Genomic DNA, 21,487 nt, shown 5'->3' on the forward strand with positions numbered 1-21,487 from the left:
TTCGAAACCAAATATATGCCACTATATCGACGAAGATAGTTTCCATGTATAAAATCCGCTCTGAAAGCCCCCTCTACATCACACAACAAAATATATAATTATATGCATATTAAAAGATACAAGGAACTATGCGATAGGAGCGAACAGACAAAGGAAAGCAAAACGGAACAACGTTTTCTTAGGTATATACTCCGAATGAGCTGCTGTCGCGTAACAAGGGATCTACGACCAAACGATCCTCACAACTCGTAACAATTTATGATCAATTATAAATCTGTGAACATGTCATCTTTTTCACAAAATTGGAAACAAATTTTTGAGAAACTTTAACAGTGTCGAAGTTCCGATGCTGCATTGGAGTCTCCACCATTTTTTAAACTTTTATTTAGAAAATTTATAACAGTAGATACAACATGCGGATTGTATAGTTCTTACATTATATTTGGTCGTTTCACCTGCTGCCTTGTCTCACATCGAGGTGTAAATATTAAACGTTTACTAAAGTATCTTATGTGGAGCATAAACGTAACGAACACTCGTCTGCGGCCAGATGAGCGTTGCAACGTCCGTCGTAACGTCTGTCATGTGACGTTCAATGTTCATGTGACGCCAGCCGTAACATAAAGTAAAATGGAACATCTACGTTTAGGAAAGAATAGAAACATCTCGTAATATACGCGTATATTTCTTGCAATCATTAGATCGTAAAATACAATTTTAGTTACTATAATTGTTTCAATTATTCGATCAATTGTAATAAATAGCACAATTGTTTAATGCAGATTTACAGATCAACGTATAGTTCATATAGAAGGGAAACTGGATACAATGCATGGAATGTCAAAGAGAATGGTATATTTATCTATGACTTTGTTCATGATCAACGTATAGTTCATATAGAAGGGAAACTGGATACAATGCATGGAATGTCAAAGAGAATGGTATATTTATCTATGACTTTGTTCATGAAATAACAAACCACCATATCAAATTTAATTTAATTTATACTTTTTATTTGTAGTTTTATATCTCTAGTAATGACTACTGCTGTATTTTCTTCCTATTTAAAAATCGTGGAAAAAAAGTCGGACTTCGGTCGCCGAGATTCGATTCCGGGTTCTCAACGTTCGTAATTTAAGGCGCTAACCATTGCGCTGCCGTCGTCTGTTACTAGTTAGTGTCGAGTGCCGCCACACTCTATCTCGGTGTTCTCAACAACGTTCACGTTATACAAAATATATTTTTGTTATATATTACCTATATTAGCTGCATCCAGAGCAAACATATATTTACAGTCTCTTTTTATATAAAACAATAGCTTCTAATTCGTGAGAATAAGGATTTTGTAGCTTTACATGATTTTAAATGGGCGTTCAGTTTTACTCGGCTACTTTGGCGAAATGAATATTTTTCTTCGGAATCAAATACTTGACCGAATATCATCACTATTCGCTTCGAAGGAAGAAAAACAAGAAAACTCGTTTTGTGATATGGTTACAAACGTTGTATGAAAAACGGAAATCTGGTATGCTAATACTTATATAATCAACATACTGTGAATAACCAGATACTTTGGGGACTAAGAGGTAAATAGAACTTTTAAGATATCTTGACAAACTACTAATACAAACTCAAAAAAACATGAAAATAATTCTTGTGCAACCGCGGCAGTTCTTCTGGAGGCAAGTACGTCGCGTTAGGTCGCGATTGTATCACACGCATAATATTTCATCGCATTAACCGTCGAAACAGAAGCATAGGCTCTATAAGAATAATGACGTTCTCGCCCAAGTGTATCCCTTTTATCGATCAGCTGCTTCCATTACAGAATTATGTGCTTTTCAAGCCCTGGACACGAGCGGTGTGCCACCCAGGGGATTTGTCAACGAGCACAATTATTGGATAGGAGATCGTCTGACTTGCTTCAAGATCTCTAAAAATCGCACGCCATTTCTGTGACAGAAAGTACGGAAGAACAATTCGATATTCCGGAACCCGAACCAGGAACATCCGTCTTTTGAGTTTCGACTTTTTATTGGACGTATGCGGCGCAATAGCGCTGTGCAATATATCATAAAATCAGAAAACGAAGTAGGTACATGGATATGTCAGTGTTTGCATCTCGAATCCATATATCCAACAATTCGAGTCGCAATGCCATTTGCAATCAATATGTAATTATCAGTATGATTTATACAGCAAATTAACGATGTATGTTACGACCGTTCGCGGAGAGACACGATCGCAAGGAAAACGCGTCAACGAGAGGCGTAAATTCTCGCTACGATTCTGATAATCGATGTCACGAATCAGTTGTTCCCCTGTTTCGATTAGGATAACAAAGATAGTTCAAATGTTCTAAAGTAGTCAAAGGTAGTTCAACAATATTTAAAATTATCATGAACATGTCACAAATAATTTAACGATGAAAGAACTAGTTTGTTATTGTAATTCGTCCCGCCTTTATGATATTTCTCGATGTATTCGTTCGACCAAACGACTTTGACTTATTCGTCTGAACCTCTCGATGCATTCCAATTCTCAAATGATACTGATTGTCCTTCGACTTTTTCCTTTATCTTTTCTGGGAGACGACCCCCACCACGCTCGGATCTCGCAACTGTTCGCGTCTATGATCTCGTTTACCACCTCCTTTGTGTACATAAAATAACGGACCGAAGGCGAATCGATGTTTCTAGAACTGGCTGCTTGACGAACAACTATGTGCTTGTCGCTACATTGTATATATTTCGCCGGTCATGAAAGATGTACTGTCTGCGACACTCTACAGTCGCTCTACCACGAGCGACGGTTAGGAACACGACCTATAGTAAGCCTTGGGGAGTAACAACGTACCTCATTAATACAACTCACGAAATTTACGTACGACTTTTTATGATTCCAACGAACTATCAGAAATTTCAGATATTGTGCTTTTTTTCAGGATTTGATGACGCTTGGAGTTTGCTTATTTGCATTCTATATGAAACGCGAAGTCGTCACTATGATGGATGGAGTATTTCGTAATGAAACTCATTTCGTCAGAAATCTTTTTTATACAGACTTGAGGCTGATCGAAATCTCCAATTTGACGGACGATCAATAATGGTTTCTCGTTACGAAATTTCAAACTCGTTATATATACACGCTATATATCGCGATCTGCGTCCGATGAAAAATCGACTAGAAACTTAAACATTTTGATTACAGAGGAGTTTCATTACTTTCATGTACTGCCACCGTAGCAGTCACGTTTCGATTAGTTAAATTACCATTCGGAAGTAGTTCTGCTTACGATACGCTTGGGTATTGAGAACACGAGAGACATGGAAAATTAAAAACGTTGCCAACATTGCTAAAAGGAACTTTCCCTCGGAAGCTGACGTCATAAAATTGCTTAAGAAAATTCCCATGATTGGGTTGTTTCGAACGGGACAATCGTTACTTTCTTTCGGACAATGAACAGGCGAAATTTTGATTGGACGAATCGCGGAAGAAGGTGTACTGCGTGTATTTTATAAAAATTTGCACTTCCCTGTGCCATCTTAACATCTTGATCGACAAGATGCAAGGGTCGAAAACAAAGGAAAAAAGATGAAAAATCGAGCAGAGATCGAGTCGACAAGATTTCAATCAAGCTCTGTGGATGCTCGTCGAAAATGCAAAAGACGACGAGAAATTTGAACGATCTTAAAGGCATTCTTGGCAACAAGAAAACAGCACGGTCTTGTCGATCAAATAAAACGCAACCGCAGTTAATTTTTTCATGCTCGTTTGAGGAACCAGCGCGACGAATACGAATCTAAAAAACGAGCGTCCATTACGGGTAAAGGCTCTTGCATCGAAGGAGTATATCGACCAAGGAAAAGGTTTTTATTTGTTACGCGTATTTCTCCAATTCGCTGTCCGCAAGGTGGATGAGCGCGTAGCCCTTTACAGAAAGCCAACTTGTTTGCAATTCACTTAACTAATGTCTTCGAACCGTATTTCTCCACTATTGCCGCTGAAATAACGGAATACTTGCACTCTCTCTTCCAGATGTCTCCTCCTATTGAACCTTCCTCATCTCTCGAAGTTATAGATTTAATCCGTCGTCCAAATCCCAGGAAAGCATCGGGACATGATCAGATAAGTAATAAAGCTATTAAGGAGCTTCCCATACAAGGTATTGCTCTCATCAATTCTATTTTTAATGCAATTCTTCGCCTTGAATACTATCCTAAGTCTTGGAAAATATCATTGATTACTCTTATCTCTAAACCTGGAAAACCAATACACGAAACTAGCTCTTAGCGCCCAATTAGTCTTCTACCCACTTTGTCCAAACTATTTGAGAAGATGCTAACGAAACGACTCCTTCCACTCTTAGAGGATTTGAAAATAATGCCAGATCATCAATTCGGTTTTCGGAAGCAACATTCTACGATAGAGCAAATTCATCGTCCAACTTATAAAATCAGCCAAGATTTAGAAAAGAAAAAATATTGCTCTGCGGTATTCCTGGATATTCAGCAGGCGTTCGACAAAGTGTGGCATGAGAGACTTTTGTTCAAACTAAAGAAAATCCTAATCTTAAGGGGGTATTCTAGTCTACAAATTTGAAAAAATCGGAAATCTTTTTTCATATTTCCAAAGTTTAGACATTCAAGAATATGCCCTTAAAAGAATTTTTCAAAATTTCAATTGTTTTATGAGTTACAGTCATTTTTGTGACGCGGCATCTGCTCCGGTCCGACCGGTACAAATGAACAGTTTTAATTAATAACAATTACGGTTACTGTATTTTAGAATTTTTCTCTTTCATCGTTAATTCTATACTCTACATGTAAGAAAGATGTTCTTGTGTGGAGCAGGAATCGCCGATTAAAAATATGTAAGTACGCTGTACCATTCTATGAGTAAAATTGCCCTAAACTTGTCTCAAAACTTTAAACGCGTTTTTCTCGGAACTACCGTTTTCGAGTTGGCGTGCACGATATCTCAAGTTCTGATGAACCGATTTATTTGAAATTTGGTGTGAATGTTCTTTATACATTCCTCTATCGTCTGAAGCACGCTCAGATCAAAATTTTTAATCTTACTATTTTTTAAAAATTCAGAATTGTTAAAAAAACATACCAAAGAAAAAAGTTTGTTCAGACGGCCGCCATTTTGTAAAAACATATTTTTTTTACTTTTTCAAGGTTCATGCTATAGCGGCATCTATACTAATTAAGAACCCATTCGGCTTTTGTTTTTTATCAGATGACTAGAAGGCTTGAAATCATACACGCCAGAATACCCTTTTCTTTTGGACCCCCTACATTGCCAGCTCATAACTTTGTGAATTTTAAGTTTTCTTCGGTTAATTTTTTATGTAATCTTAAAATATCAATAAACAAATGATAAAAAATGGATAGAAAAATATTTTTTGTTTCGTTTGTAAAGAGCTTCAAAAACCGCCTGAAATTCATGCCTCTAGACTAGAATACTCACCTAAAATCATATGTAACCAATATGCTGTTCATCATGAAATACTTAGGCGCTATAACTGTAAAATTTCCAGCTGGCATAATCCAACGCAGTGTCCTTGGATCTTTGCTGATAACCATCTAAACTGCCGATATACCAAATTTGACAGAAATAACCACAGTGACATTTGCTGATGATACAGCATTATTAGAATCCAACGTAGGCTCGATAATTTAAAATATTCTACTGGCTCATTAGCAGACGTTCCATCTTAATACGTTGACTGTTGGGACACCCGTATTCGAGTGTCAGCAAAGTTTCTGGTCAGGCCACGTAACCCATATTCGGGTGTCGCTTACTTGCGAAGGATCATCGTAGGTATTTGAAAAGATATTCCAGAGGAAATAACAAAACTATTGGATTGTTATAAAAGTAATACGAAAATGGTTTATTAGAAAAAAAAATTATTTAGAATGTAAAACTTTAAGGCATTCTATACATAGCTGAGGTTGGTCGGGACAATTTGGACAATAATTTGTTGTTTTCTTTAAATTCTTTGGTGTCTTTGTTCGGTCCATTCAACGTCTTTTATTTGCATAACATGGTTTGCATGCGCGTCTAATGCTTCTTCCGGAATCATTTTTCCGAACGGCGATATTATGCCGACTCCGTCGAAGACAAGGATTTTTTGTATTTTCAGACAATCCTAATAATCTTTCAGCTAACTCTCTAAATATTCTAATATCTATATCCTTCCTTGTTGCAATTTTGTAAACCGTTTAGAAAGCGTTTACAACAGAAATTCTATACCACACTTTCCTTCATTATATTCAACAACAGCTAGAGGTTTTAATATTGCGAACAAACGAAACGAGAGATCATTCTTAAGACCACTACTTGAGCGACTCGGATTACTAAAATATCGATGGGAGTACCTAGCAGAGAACGCTTGGTACTACGGCAGGTGTCACGTAAAAATTTTTTTTTACTTTTTTATTTACCAATATTTTGCGATCAATTCTCGCAGAGAGAATTTTAAGTAATTTTCTCTGGCGTGGCGCAGTGGCATGGCTAATTATTTATAAGCTAATACTTATTCTACTGACTCATTGGCCGTCGCTCCAACTTAAGCACACAGAGCAAAATATTGCTATATATAGCCATATTAAAACCTGTTTGGACCTATGGGATCCAACTGGGGGAACAGCGAGTTCCAAAATAGAAATTCTTCAACGGTTCCAATCGAGAACTCTAAGATCCTTCATGGATGTACCTTGTTATGTTATCAACGAAACAAAATATCGCGAACTTAAGATACCCACAGTTAAAGAAGAAATATCCAAATTCAGTAACAGATATAATATAAGAATTAACAACCTCCAAAACCCATTAGTTAGCCAATTACTTGACACGACGGATCAGATCCGCAGACTAAAAAGACAATACCCTTTAGATTCAACTAGAATCAAAGATACTATAAACTCTCATAATCCAAGCTACAGTAGCACGCAATTTAATTTACTTATAATTCTCAATGACAACTGATTGTAAAAAGTTTCCCAAATAAAAAAAAAATTTGTTACGCGTGAATTATGTGGCGACAAAAGTCGATGAAATAACAAACCGGTCAAGATTTTACCCAACCAGGCGTATGAAAGTGAAATGTTGACCGCAACCAACGAACGTACACTCCTCGCCAAAAAGATAGGCCGAGGCGTGCTATCTTTAATTTCTCAATGACGCGTGTCAAGTTTTTCGTCTGTAACGTATAATATATAACGTTCGTTGAAAATAATTAAAAATATTATGAGGTTTAGTGTGTAACAAAAAGAATTGTTCTATTTTAAGAACGTATAGAACAATAAACAACCTGGAAGATGGAGTCCCCCGCTGGGGGTAACCATCCACATGCTATATTTTATCAAAACTTAAATTATAATATTTTACCAAATGTCCTAATAGACAAATTGTAAAATGTAAACAAACAATAAATAAAAAAAAAGAACGTAATAATAGCACACTTGTAAGTATGGGACGCGGAAAAAAATTAAACGAGTCTGAAAAGAAGCAAATTCTTGAACTAAAACAGCGACAGTTATCAGTAGCAAAAATATTAAAAGTAATAAGAATAAGTCGTAAAGTAATACACAATTTCTTAAAAAATGTTGAAGAATATGGCAAAAAGAAAAGTACCGGCCGGCAGTCATTGTTATCCGATCGTGATAAGCGAGCAATTTTGCGTGTAGCTTCCAATTCGCAGTTAACAACGAAGAAAATAATGGAAAAATCTAGTGTTAGCGCCAGTGTTTCAAGTGTTCGTCGAGTTCTACCAGCCTGCAAAAGTATTAAGAGGCTAAAGTTGAAAACCTTCGTTAACAACGAAACACAAAGCAGATCGTTTGCGCTTTGCAAAAGAAAGAATGCGTTGGGAAAAAGAAATGGAGAAAGGTACTATTTTCAAACGAAAAAGATTCAACTTGGATGGTCCTGATGGGTTCCAATATTATTTTCATGATATAAGAAACGAGGCAATATCAACGATTCGACGACAAATGGGAGGAGGCTGCGTGATGGTTTGGGCCGGCATCGGTTATTTCGGCAAGACAAGTATCAAGTTTATCAATGGGAGAATGAATAGTGTCCGATACATAAATTTAATCAAAGAACAAATAAAGAATCATGCAGAACACATTTCTGGAACTGATTATATCTTTCAACAAGATAATGCATCTGTAGCCTGCACGCTCTCCGGACCTTAATATTATTGAAAATTCCTGGGCAGAACATGTTCACGGGGCATACGCGAAGAGAAAGCAGTATCAACACGTACAAGAATTAAAAAAATAAAATTCGCAATTGTACGCGAATGGGATACGTTAAGTCAAAATTATATCCAGACACTATATAAATCGATACAAAATTGTACAATAGAAGTAATAGAAAATAAAGGGGAATGTACCCATTATTAAATAAGTATATATGTTTGATAAGTAATTATTGTTAGTTACAATTTATGTTGCTTATTGTTTTCTTATTGTACATGTGCTATCATTTCGTTCTTAAAACAAAACAATTCTTTTTCTTACATACTAAACCTCCTAACATTTTTAATTATTTTCAACGAACCGCATATTGTTACCTCATAATGTTTTGATTGTACACGTTACAGACAAAAAACTTTACACGCGTCATTGAGAAATTAAAGACAGCACACCTGGGCTATATTTTGGTAAGGAGTGTAGTAATTAAAATAAGTGCAATATTTTACGTCATCAATGATGTGTCCTGTGACGCATACGCATTATCGCGCTTCAATTTTATCGGAAAGCGTTCAGTCTCTCGAGCTCCATTCGCCATTCGAGCCCCGTTCAACGCAGTCACATTTCCGAACACCGAGAGAGCAGCAACGTACTTTAAAGCGAACAAGAGAACAAAATACATTCGCGTGGCTGCCGATATTTCTCGATAGTCAATTCTAATAATCCAAGTGTAAATCTCATTTCAAAGTATGAAGTGCGGAAGAATATCGTGTACATGGTTATCCTTTCTATCTTTAACAAGCTTTTACGTGTCGATACAAGCGACCGCGTTAGACCCGATGACCATGAGGAAGCTACTTCCAGTGTACGCGGCGTTGGAAAATGCTGATCTTCTAAATTCCAGCAGATGTCGGACGGAAATAGATGAATTTCGAAATGCGGTGGATAACCAAATACTTTGGGCTCTCAGAGGTTAATAGAACTTTTAAGATATATAGTGGAATTTCGCGGTTTCACGAAGCTACCGCCAGTCAGTTACAGCGAAAGGAAAGAAGGAGGCAAACTAAACAAAATACATATAACCGACCGTGATTCTAAAAGATGTACACAGTGTTTGCGATTGTGTTTCATGACATGTTCTCGATCAACACGCTTATACCGCGGAAAATTGGAATCAAAAACGATAGAAACAACTGCCGACCTTGCGACTTTATTCCTACGTTGTATAAGAAATTGGTTCCTTCGTACGGGGCGTGAAAAAGATGCGATCGTCGTCGTCATAGTTTTTCCGATCGGCTGATGCTGTTTGCTTCAAACGGAGCTCTTAATTTTCACACCGCTTCAGATCCTTATCGCTAATTGCATTACGAGCTGTTTCCAACGAGATATCCTGTGTTTTTTAAGCGTTGGATACCAGTGGAGTGCCATCCAGAGGATTTGTCATCGGGAACAATCATTGGTTAGGAGACCAACAAGATTGCAAGTATTTCTCTGAAAATCGCACGCTATTTCTATCAGAAGAAGTACGAAAGAACAATTCCATATATCGGAACCCCAATGAAGAGTATTCACCTTTTGAGTTTCGTTTTTTTGTTGCACGTGCGCGGCACAATAGCACTATGCAATATCACGTAGAAGTAGAAGACGAAGTAAGCAAATGGATATTTTAGAATTTGTATCTCGAATGTATACCCCTAACGATTCAAGTTGCAATGCCAATTATAATCAGTATGTAGCCCGTTTATGCAGGCAATTAAGAATTTATCCCGTCAAAATATTATTAATATATAATATCATTAATATTGAAATATTTCATGAAATTTACGTGGGAATTTTTACGGTCACGACGGACGATCAGAAATTTGAGAAGCTGCGTTCATTTTAGGACTTGGTCACGCTTGGACTTTGCTTACCAGCATCCTGCAGCATAGACGATGTTGCCACTATGCTTGTTAAAGTATTTCGTAATGAGACGCTTTTCATTGGAAAACTTTTTAATATACACTTCAAGCTGATCGAAGTCTTCGATTTGGTGGATGATCGTCAATGGCTACTCTCTGCGAAAATGATCTCTATCATGTACGTACACTTCAAACTCGTAATTGAAAACTCGAATTTTTGTCACTTCAGATATATGTTACACACGTCAAGATCTGCATACGATAAAATACCACCTAGGATATTTAAAATTCTGATTACAGAGGAGTTTTGCTATCTTTGTGTATTACCGTAATAGCGGCCACAGTGTACGACGTTTTCATCTATCGAAAGCGTTTAAATAACGAAAGGAGTAAGCCTACGTTCGAAAGTAACAACGCAATAGGTAAGTTACACATACATTGATACTTGATATTAACTATTACTCACGTTCACGTTACCAATCTTAATTATTTTTATCGCCTCGAGTTGGAATGGGAATCATGGGAATGTATGTAACGTACGGTTAACTTTGAATAGAATTGGAGAACATAAAAGAAGGGAAACGCGAAACCAGAAATGAGGAACCGGCACCCGCCGAGTCGGTAAAGCAGAATCGTATCAGCCAATATCTTCTGTGTTTCTCATTTCTCACCAATGTAAAAGAAATATTTAAACCGGAAAAGAGTGGTGATAATCTGCGAGTATTCTACGGCTTGAAAACGTTGACAATGGTGTGGATTATTTTAGGGCACGTGCTGTTCTACGCATTGCATGTTCTGAGTAAGGAATGAATTTTAACGATGTTTTAATTTGATTACTCCGATCCGATTTCTGATTTAATGATCTATTATTTTAATGGAGTCACTCATGTATACAGGTAACAAATGGCTTGTATATATACAGGCTGAAAATTTACTCATGCAGGTCATAAGTAACTTCACATTTTCGGTGGATGCATTTTTCTTTATGAGTGGTTTTCTCTTGTCATATACATTTCTGAAGGAACGACGGAAATATCAGGGAATCCCGCCTATAGCAAAAAGGATGAACAATTTTTTTCAAAAGATTGTCAAACGATATATAAGGTATAGTATAGTATCGATGCTTAATTAGTTCTATCGATAAGATTTCGACGATAATAAAATAAATATATTAACATCGAAGGCTTACACCTGCATATTTCATCGTTATATTAATCGCGATATTGAATTTTACCTGGCACGATCATGTCTCAACACTTCTTCCCGTTGAGCATCCAAGTACTAAGTGTTCCAAATATTGGTGGACTAACATACTTTACATCAACAACTTCTATAGGTGGGATGAGCTAGTAAGTATCCTTTCTCAGATAATTTATTGCTAACATCGTTAGCGTTATTACAAAAGAATCGTTTCGGAGAGATGTACTGTTTGCAGTGTCTCACATGGAGTTGGTACCTGCCCAACGATATGCAGTTCTTCGTATTTGGCAGTTTTCTCCTAACTTTATCGATCACGTGAGTTTCTAATTTCGTTCTTTAATCCCTTAGTACCCAGTTTTACCTGAGCTCTAAAATCGACTGTTTTAGGCATTACAATATTGCCGTGGGTATAGGCGTTCTTACATTAGTTTCATCGATAGGATCACTAGCTTACACGGGATACACTCTTAATTACCATCCTACGTAAGCATACAAAATGTTTAACACTCTTTATAACATAGGGAATTTGGAAATATACTTATATTTACTTTCGTAGGTTGGACGAACAATATAAGACACTGACATACTTTTATATACGACCGTGGTGTAGAATACCGCCATACCTCATAGGGATGACCACATGTCATCTTCTTGCAAAATGCAATTACAAATTACAGTTATCAAAAGTAATATATACTGTTTGTTCGTTACACCTATATTCCTCTGCATCTTTCAATAATATGAGTAAATTTATCTTTTAGAGAAGCTTAATTTTTGGTTGGACCTTGGCAATTTTATGCAATTGTTCGATTCTCTTCGGACTCGCGAACAAGAACATATCCTTAGGTCTCTCCGTTCTGTATTTGGCCCTCAGTAGAACAAGCTGGGCATTAAGTATTGCCTGGCTCGTAGTTGCATGTACTACGAATAATGGTGGTAAGTCGATATTTTTCATGTCTCTTAGTAATGCGTTAAAGTAATTCTTCTTATTGTAAAAATGCTGTTTGTACAATGTAAAGTATTTAGCGTTTTGTAAACTACATCCAAGTATATTTGTTACGTTTGCAGGTATCGTGAACAAAATCTTATCGCTGGATATTTTCGTCTCTTTCAGTAAATTAACGTATGGCGCTTATCTCACAAATTGTATTATTACTCTTTCGTTATATTCGTTAGATAATTATTCTCTCTTTCTGTATTACACCAATATTGTAAGTATGATAAGGTAGTTTCATTCGAACAATTTTAAAATAATATGAATCCTATGTAATAATAACATATTATGTTTTTTCAGGGCTATGCTATCATTACAGTAGTTATTTGCAGTTTCATTGCTGCTATTGTCCTATCCGCAACAACAGAAATGCCGTTTATATCACTTGTCCGATTGTACAATAATTCAGAAAGAATGAAAAGAAACATGTACTAATACATATTTCTAAGATCCTCAATTAATAAACTAATGGAATTATACTCTCTCAGTGCATGCACTTTCTCTGTCTGTCTGTCTCTCTTTCTTGCTCCAAATCTTGAAACATTTCAATTTATTGTGATGTTCTCTGGAACCATAATTGGGTAAATAGCGTCTGTTGTTTAACGTACATGTCCAGCATTATACTGTATCGTATAGTATATTATATACCTTTCTTTCTTTTCCCCCTTTCTTCCCATTTCTCTTTCTGTCTATTTTGTTGAAGTGATTCTCACTTCTAGGAAAACTCTGCATCTTCTCTAGTGTTTAGTTTTCTTACTCCTCGAAGCCATTGAGCTCTAAATCAATTTGAAGGGCCTCTCAGCCTCATAGCCTTTTCTAGGAACATATCATGCACGGATGATGTACCGTGCTATAGACGGACCAGTTTTCGTAATTATATAAATGCTCACAAGCCGATGGCTCCGAAACATTATTGTAATCTAACGCTCGTAACGTGCGAATCTGGACTAGCATACGCTGTACTTATACTTCTACTTATAATTACTCAAATATATTTCTATTATACATTCATTCTCGTGTTCCTCTTTATTCTATTCCGAGATAAATCTCAACATATTTGAAAACAAGCTCGCATTTCAAGTGTCACAGTACTAATTTTTGATCACCGAATTGTTGACATAGTCGCTCAAAATTGCATTGCCTTCTACACCTCTTCCATTATATATATTCCTAGAGATCTTCCGTTATTCTTATATTCTGATATATTTTACGAGCTAATCCTGAAATCCTGATTTTATGTTGCTCCGTAAATATCACTGTACTTTTTTTATTAAATGTGCACATACACGTGAAAATACGATGTGTAAATTATATTCAATTTAAGAATAATTAAAACTTTAACAATTCTTTCCAAGGGAACGGCTGAGTTACTACGACCCAGTTCCCTTGAGACCTATTATTTCCACAATGAATGGAATATGATATTATTAATAAACAATACAAAAAAACAAAACAACGATAAACAAATCTAAACGAAAAACAATAAAAAAGAATTTGATCGTGAAAATCCCGCGACTCGGCACTTTAATTAAGAAGGTGTAAAATAAGGGGTAGAAAATAAGACGATAGAACAAAGTATCGAGTCGACGAAATTTCAAACAAGCTCGGATGTTTGTCAAAAATGGAGAAAACGACGTAAAATTCGGACGATCTTGGATTTACTTTCACTTTACAATTAGCGAACAATACGATTTTGTTTGCGTCAAATAAAACGTATCCACGAGTAATTTTTTACGTCCCTTTCAGAATCTAGTTAGACGAATGCAAATCTAAGAAACGGTCGTTCGTTACAGGATAAAAACCTTTTCGTGGAAGAAGTACATCGTTTCAGGAAAAGATTTTTACTTTTTACGCGCGAATTACGTGACGGCGAAAGTCGATAATTTAACAAATCGGTCAAGACTTTACCTAGTCCCGCGTATAAAGCTCGACTTCCAGACTTTCTTCGTGCGTTGCACAAGAAACTGGTTCCTTCGTACGGCGCGTGTAAGAATTACGATCGTCGTTGTCATAACTTTCCCGATTATCCGATGCTGTTGGTTTCAAACGGGGCGCTTAATTTTCCCACCGCTTCAGATTCTTATCGCTAATTGCATCACGAGCTGTTTCCAATGAGATATCATGTGTCTTTCAAGCGTTGTATACCAGTGGAGTGTCATCCAGAGGATTTGTCATCGGGAACAATCACTGGTTAGAAGACGGACAAGATTGCACGCTTCCTCGAACGAGGAATATTGACCTTTTGAGTTCCGTTTTTTTATTGCACGTACACGGCACAATTGCACTGTGCAATATCACGTAGAAATCTAAAACGAGGTACACAAATGGATATTTTAGAATTTGTATCTCTAACGATTCAAGTAGCAATGTGAATTATAATCAATATGTAGCACATTTATGCAGGCAATGAAGAAATTATCCCAATAAAATAATACTGATATATAATATCATTAATATTGAAATATTTCATGAAATTTACGTGCGAATTTATACAGTCACGACGGACGATCAGAAATTTGAGAAGCTGCGTTCATTTTAGGACTTGGTCACGCTTGGACTTTGCTTACCGGCATCCTGCAGCGTAGACGATGTTGCCACTATGCTTGTTAAAGTATTTCGTAATGAGACACTTTTCATTGGAGAACTTTTTAATATACACTTCAAGCTGATCGGAGTCTCCGATTTGATGGATGATCGGCTACTCTCTGCGAAAATGATTTCTATCATGTACGTAAACTTCAAGCTGGTAATTGAAAATTCGAATTTTTGTCTAGCCAGATGTTACGCCACGTAGCTTCCCATAGGCCGTTATTCCTAACCGTCGCTCGTGGCATCGCAGTATCGCGAGCGAACCGTCTCAAGTAACCCGACAAATATACAATGTAGCGGTCAACATCAAACAGAGCGAGTTCTAGAACCGTCGATTCGTTTCGTTATTTTAAACACACTCGTAATGTGACACGCGTGATCATGGCGTGATCAGTGGCGTGATCGGTGGCGTGACCCGAGCATGGTGGGGATCGTCTCCCATGAAACACAAAGGGCCCATCGAAGGGCAATCATCAGTATCGATCGAGGATCCAAACGAAATACACTAACGTCTCCAACGAATTACAAGTCGTCCAATCTATCACATACAAGACACATTGTAAAGTCGAGTCGAATCATTATATCAAATTAACTGTATCATCTTTCAAGTAATTCGTGGCGCATCATTATACTGTTGTTTATATATATATTGTCAAATATATCATCTTTGTTAACTCTGTTAATTCAGTGTTAATCTTAATCAACCACCTCTGTCATCTTAACCGACACAGAGGAACGACTAATTCGCGGCGTTGATTTTGTGAATCGTAGCGAGAATTTACGCCTCCCGCTGACGCGCTTTCCTCGCGATCGCGTCTCTCCGCGAACGATCGTAACACCAGATATATATTACATACGTCGATATCTGCATCCGATAAAATATCACCTATGAACTTTAAAATTCTGATTACAGAGAAGTTTCATTATTTTCATGTGGTGTCATAACAGAGGCCAAGTTTCGATTAGTTAAATTACCATTCGGAAGTAGTCGCGTTTACGATACGCTTGGGTATTGAGAACAGGCTGGACATGGAAAATTAAAAACGTTGTCACCATTGTTGAAAGAAACTTTCCGACGGAAGCTGGTGTCATAAAATTGCTTACGAAGGTTCCTACGTTTTGGTTGTTTCGAACGGGACAATCATTACTTTCTTTTGGACATTGAGCAGGCGAAGTTTTTGATCCGCAGGCAAATCGCGGAGGAAGGTGTACTGCGTGTATTTTATAAAAATTTGCATTTCCCTGTGCCATCTTAACATCTTGATCGACAAGATGCGTGAAACACTGCTGTGTATAAAAAACGCTAATTGAACATTTTTTTCTGATCAATGTGAAATCAGTCAGCGCGCGGATGTCGCATAAGCAATCCTTGATTTTACTGGACGCTACGTCGAGTCCAAGATGACATCGGCAGTCTCGTGTTGTCGTCTAAACAGAAGCGTCGATCGGAGGGTTAGTAACGACATTAGAAACGGTTGGTTCAGTATCGTTCGTGACTTCGAAACATCAACCTCTGTACCAGACTTGAGGTAAGAATAGTTCACCTTCAGAAAATAGAGACTCACTAAGGCTCTTTTTTACGATACAATCTTCTCCATCAGACGTGGAGTAAAGAAGCTGTTCAATTTCTGCATCTTCGAAGAAAGCAGACATTTTTGCTGAGGATATCGTCAAGAAAAACTATAAAATCATGTCGTCTTCCAATCTAAAAATAAAACTAATTTCAATACGAGGAGTGGTTTTGTTTAACGCTCGATACAATGGTTGAACGATTGATTGCCAGAACGCGCATAGCAGTCGCCTGCCGATATTGTTGTGTATATCATCCTCATAGCGTATTTCGCCAAAGTTTTCCTCGGTCAAATTGTAAACAAAACACGACTGCCAAGTTTCTTTTGACGCAACTCTCGGTAGAAACGTCTGCATTATCGCGTGCCACCGTTACATTTTCTGTTAGAGTTTTAGTTTTTTAAATGAATTAAAAAATGAAAATGGCCCCATTTTGCTGTCCTTCTCACCTTGGTTCCAATTCACACATATTTCAATATTTATAATAACAACGACAACACATATCATTCTACTCCTGTAACGAGGTAACTGCTATTGCAAAAACGCAAAACATCTGCAAAGTTGAAACCAATTTTGAAAGTTTTTTTCAAAATTTATTCATTTCGGGAACCCTTAATTATAGGAAGAAGTGCTTAGCAGGTTCGGTATTAGGTCAAAAGAATCTACTACGATCAAATACCGGCCGAGAAAAACCCAAAAAATTAAAAATTTGTTTAACAATGTATCGGCGTGCTGACAATTAACTTTTTCGGTAAGCCACGTGCCGTTAACAGCACTGCAATAATTTAATTGGGGTTCCGTAACTGGGCGATAATCAAGAAGATGAAATATTCGAAATCATTGTCGGCGTCCTACGTCATAAATTGTGCGTTTATTAATGCGGCTATATAGCATAGCTATAAAGCATATAATATTTTCAGCCATCGAACCCGTGTAAACAGCGAAAATGAAATCGTTGCGCTTCAAGATGGGAATACGGAGGGTAAGCGATATAGACGATAATACCTGGTATTATAGATGTTAATGATTCTGATCGCCTCGAGTTAATTTCATAGGAATCTATGTAACGTGCAGCTAAGTTTGAATAGAATTGGAGAACTGAGCACAAGGGAAACGCAAAACCGATCACGATGGACCGGCACCTTTCTCCTAATGTTACCGATCAGGTGAGTTTGAAACTCGGTTTTGTAGTCATTCATTCATTATCGCTGGGTTTTTTCGCTCCCTTCAGTAAAATATCGTATGCTGCTTATCTCCTTAACCCTATCTTTATACTTTCGGCTCTTTCTTCTAGTTATTACCCTTTCTACGTTGATAACGTCACCATTGTAAGTATAATGAAAGTATTTCATTTGGACAATTTCGATGTAATATTACTATTGTATTATGAAATAACAATTCTGTTCTTCAGGGTACCCTGTTATATGCAACAGTCGAAATGCCGTTTGCATCACTACTGCGATTGTATAATAGTGCACGAAGAAAAGCGACATAATTCTTCCAGAATTCTTGGCGTTCGTTGTAGATGTATTTATGATGTTCTGATTATAACAAACGTATCACGATCTATGGGAAATATACCTGTCCCATGTACCTGTTAAATAAAGATATGTTAAATATACAAAAGTATAAGCGAAACGAAAATCGTGATTAGAAAGTGTGCGTTAAGCTCAAACGCATTGATAACATGTCGACTTATTCGACACACGCAGTTGATGAACTACAAAAATACCGGGTATCTATTCGCGTCGCTGTAATGTTCGTCAGTATGATCGTTCCTTTAAAATGCGTTTTTAGAGTTACACATTACTGTCATTGCCATGCATGAAATTTATGGGTACAACTAAGTTATTCCCTCTTTACACAAGCACTTATATAAGCACTGAAAAAACCTTTGACGATTTTGTAATATGGATGTAATATTAGCATGGCAAGAAATGTTAGTTGTAAGAAGTTATGAATATTAAAGGAATGTCAGAAATAAAGCATAATTCTCAGTCTTTTAATTATTCGTCCTGTACTATTCCAACTGCCTGAATAATGTACTAAAGTTTCGTGATTTTCAGCTTTAATTAATCAGCACTATTAATATTCATCTATAAAATCGACAATGACTGAGTATGATGACTGCTACGATGAGAAATTAAAAGTTCGAAGCACGTACGTTAAGTGAGGCATCAACACGAGTAAAAATATGCCAAGAACAAGATGGATATCAGGAATTTTAGAAAAAGAGTAACTTCCATCAAAGTTATGAACACGGAGATGAATGTTANTAAATTTGGGCTTATGAAAATTTGCAACTTTCGTAACTCAACAGTATGATATTTTGAGAATTGATAAAGTCGGAAATTCGGGATCTGAAAATTAGAAAATTTGAGATATCGAAATGTTAGGAAGATGATACATTTACACTGTACATGAGAATGTGTGTGTAAGCGTCAGAGGGCGTCCAGGCCTTAGTTGGGACAAAAAAACGATTGGCAGTCGTTCCAAGCATCAGGAAGAGTCGGTTGACAACAAGCATGCGTGCGAGTAGCTTTTCGAGGCCTTCAGAGTATAAGATATATGTAGAACTGTTGTTGCCAAATAAAGTAAACTATTTATATTTCCGAATATCCCCCTTTAATATTTCCTCCTATATCTTTACAGGAAATTTATGAAATTGGAAAATTTATTTCTGCTGTATCGCTGTTAACGACGCTGCGTCATTCATGTAACCGAATATTTATATTTATATTTGCTATCGGATCCATAGAACAAATCGGAAATTCATTTTACCTATCATTCTATTAACCTCTTAAACTGCAACGTCATGTTAGAGATGGTACATCCTTCGGATCAAACATAAAGAACACGTGCATGAAATTTTGTACGTCCTTCGGGTTACAAGCCACACTTTCGTTTCTTGCCCGCATTCGCACGTACAGACATATGTTCTCGAAAAAGTTCAAAAAGTGATTTGATATTTTAAAACAATTCCATAAATCTGGAACGAACCATCTGCTTAATATATTTAAATGCGTATGGGCCCACGTAGTCTTCCTCAACAGCTGAAGGAAAGCGATTGTTGTATCGATCATTAAAAACATATCAAACACTACATAATTTGATCCAAGATAGACTATGACTCAACAATATACGGCCCTGCTAAACCACCTACATTAAAAGTAATAAAACGATGCTTATATCGTGCATGCAAAGTCGATCCTCNTTCGAAACCAAATATATGCCACTATATCGACGAAGATAGTTTCCATGTATAAAATCCGCTCTGAAAGCCCCCTCTACATCACACAACAAAATATATAATTATATGCATATTAAAAGATACAAGGAACTATGCGATAGGAGCGAACAGACAAAGGAAAGCAAAACGGAACAACGTTTTCTTAGGTATATACTCCGAATGAACTGCTGTTGCGCGATGGTTAGACGCGTTGTATGAAAAACAGAAATTTATAATGCTAATGATTATACAATACCATTTGGAAAACATTACTCTTTTAAATTCGAGTTGATGCAGAACGGAGATAGTTAAATTTCGTAGTGCTGTAAATAACCGGATATTTTAGGGGTTAAGAGGTAAATAGAACTTTTAAGATATCTTGACAAACTTCGTTCGACGAAGCCACTGAAAGTCGATTACGATTGCGGAAAGAAAGGAAGCAAATCAATCGAAATACGCATAACCGATTACGATTCAACAAATTACGCAGTCGGTTAAACTCAACAAACATAAAAATAATTCTTGTGCAACCGCGGTAGTTTTCCCGGATGCAATTACGTCGCGTTAGGTCGCGCTTGTGTCACATGCATAATTTTTCATCGAATCAACAGTCGAAACAGAAGCACGGGCTGCGTAAAAATGACGACCGTTGTCGCCCAAGTGCATCCCTTTTGCCGATCAGCTGCTTCCATTACAGGTTTATGTGTTTTTCAAGCCCTGGACATTAGCGGTCACTTGTCAACGAGCTCAATTATTGGATAGAAGATCGTCTGACTTTCTCCAAGATATCTAAAAATTGCACGCCATTTCTGTGACAGAAAGTACGAAAGAACAATTCGATATCCCGGAACCCGAACGAGAAACATCCGTCTTTTGAGTTTCGACTTTTTATTGGACGTATGCGGCGCAATAGCGCTGTGCAACATCGCATAAAATCAAGAAACGAAGTAGGTACATGGATATTTCAGTGTTTGCAACTCGAATGCGTATATCCAAAGATTCGAGTCGCCATGCTACTTGCAATCAATATGTAATTATCAGTACGATTTATACAGCAAATTAACGATTTACCTCATTAAAACAACATGTGACATTTAAGTACGACCTTTCACGATTGAAACGAACTATCAGAGATTTGAGACATTGCTGTTTTTTCAGGATTTGATGACGCTTGGAGTTTGCTTATTTGCATTCTACATGAAACGCGAAGTCGTCACTATGATGGATGGAGTATTTCGTAATGAGACTCATTTCGTCGGAAATCTTTTTTATACAGACTTGAGGCTGATCGAAGTCTCCAATTTGATGGACGATCAATAATGGTTTCTCGCTACGAAATTTCAAACTCGTTATATATACACGCTATATATCGCGATCTGCGTCCGATGAAAAATCGACTAGAAACTTAAACATTTTGATTACAGAGGAGTTTCATTACTTTCATGTACTATCACCGTAGCAGCCACGTTTCGATTAGTTAAATTACCATTCGGAAGTAGTTCTGCTTACGATACGCTTGGGTATTGAGAACACGAGAGACATGGAAAATTAAAAACGTTGCCACCATTGATAAAAGGAACTTTCCCTCGGAAGCTGACGTCATAAAATTGCTTAAGAAAATTCCCATGTTTGGGTTGTTTCGAACGGGACAATCGTTACTTTCTTTCGGACAATGAACAGGCGAAATTTTGATTGGACGAATCGCGGAAGAAGGTGTACTGCGTGTATTTTATAAAAATTTGCACTTCCCTGTGCCATCTTAACATCTTGATCGACAAGATGCAATGGTCGAAAA

General features: G+C 37.0%; 2 protein-coding genes across 17 annotated transcripts in view; one reads left to right on the top strand and one right to left on the bottom strand.

Annotated features, from left to right (window-relative positions):
- LOC122565951 (monocarboxylate transporter 10-like) overlaps positions 1-21,487 on the bottom strand; it is a 284,840-nt gene that overhangs the window by 151,900 nt on the left and 111,453 nt on the right. The window contains exons 1-3 of one of the 12 annotated variants that reach the window (XR_006316340.1): positions 14,873-15,014; positions 12,954-14,611; positions 12,736-12,870 (exon numbers count right to left, since the gene is read on the bottom strand). The exons of 9 other annotated variants lie outside the window; for them this stretch is intronic. The gene's annotated coding sequence lies outside the window, so the exon portion shown is untranslated. Of the gene's footprint in view, positions 1-12,735; positions 12,871-12,953; positions 14,612-14,872; positions 15,015-21,487 lie in introns of those variants that run through there. 2 more of the 12 variants (XR_006316341.1, XM_043722532.1) reach the window with 2 other exon arrangements.
- LOC122565949 (nose resistant to fluoxetine protein 6-like) lies at positions 1,104-12,749 on the top strand. Of its 5 annotated transcripts, none has more exons than XM_043722524.1 (14): positions 1,104-1,586; positions 1,829-2,095; positions 9,615-9,859; positions 10,096-10,289; positions 10,412-10,533; positions 10,668-10,910; positions 11,008-11,215; positions 11,295-11,460; positions 11,547-11,626; positions 11,699-11,794; positions 11,868-11,997; positions 12,073-12,247; positions 12,380-12,522; positions 12,606-12,749. In XM_043722524.1, the coding sequence occupies exons 2-14, from the start codon at positions 2,044-2,046 to the stop codon at positions 12,738-12,740; spliced, it is 1,989 nt and encodes a 662-aa protein (XP_043578459.1). In that variant the 5' UTR covers positions 1,104-1,586; positions 1,829-2,043; the 3' UTR covers positions 12,741-12,749. The 5 variants fall into 5 exon arrangements, with proteins under 5 accessions (XP_043578459.1, XP_043578460.1, XP_043578461.1 ...); XM_043722525.1 differs by having other exon boundaries at positions 1,104-1,525; XM_043722526.1 differs by having other exon boundaries at positions 1,104-1,525; positions 1,847-2,095.

The sequence above is a fragment of the Bombus pyrosoma genome, linkage group LG3 (genome assembly GCF_014825855.1).
Source record: "Bombus pyrosoma isolate SC7728 linkage group LG3, ASM1482585v1, whole genome shotgun sequence".
Lineage (NCBI taxonomy): Eukaryota > Metazoa > Arthropoda > Insecta > Hymenoptera > Apidae > Bombus > Bombus pyrosoma.

What these genes read in the sequence shown, in the direction of transcription:
- LOC122565949 (XM_043722523.1), top strand. Translation starts at nt 8,960, where the DNA reads ATGAAGTGCGGAAGAATATCGTGTACATGGTTATCCTTTCTATCTTTA. An exon ending in CTACGCATTGCATGTTCTGA is followed by an intron (nt 10,911 to 11,007) that starts GTAAGGAATGAA and finishes TCATGTATACAG; the next exon opens with GTAACAAATGGCTTGTATAT. An exon ending in ATGTACTACGAATAATGGTG is followed by an intron (nt 12,248 to 12,379) that starts GTAAGTCGATAT and finishes TTACGTTTGCAG; the next exon opens with GTATCGTGAACAAAATCTTA.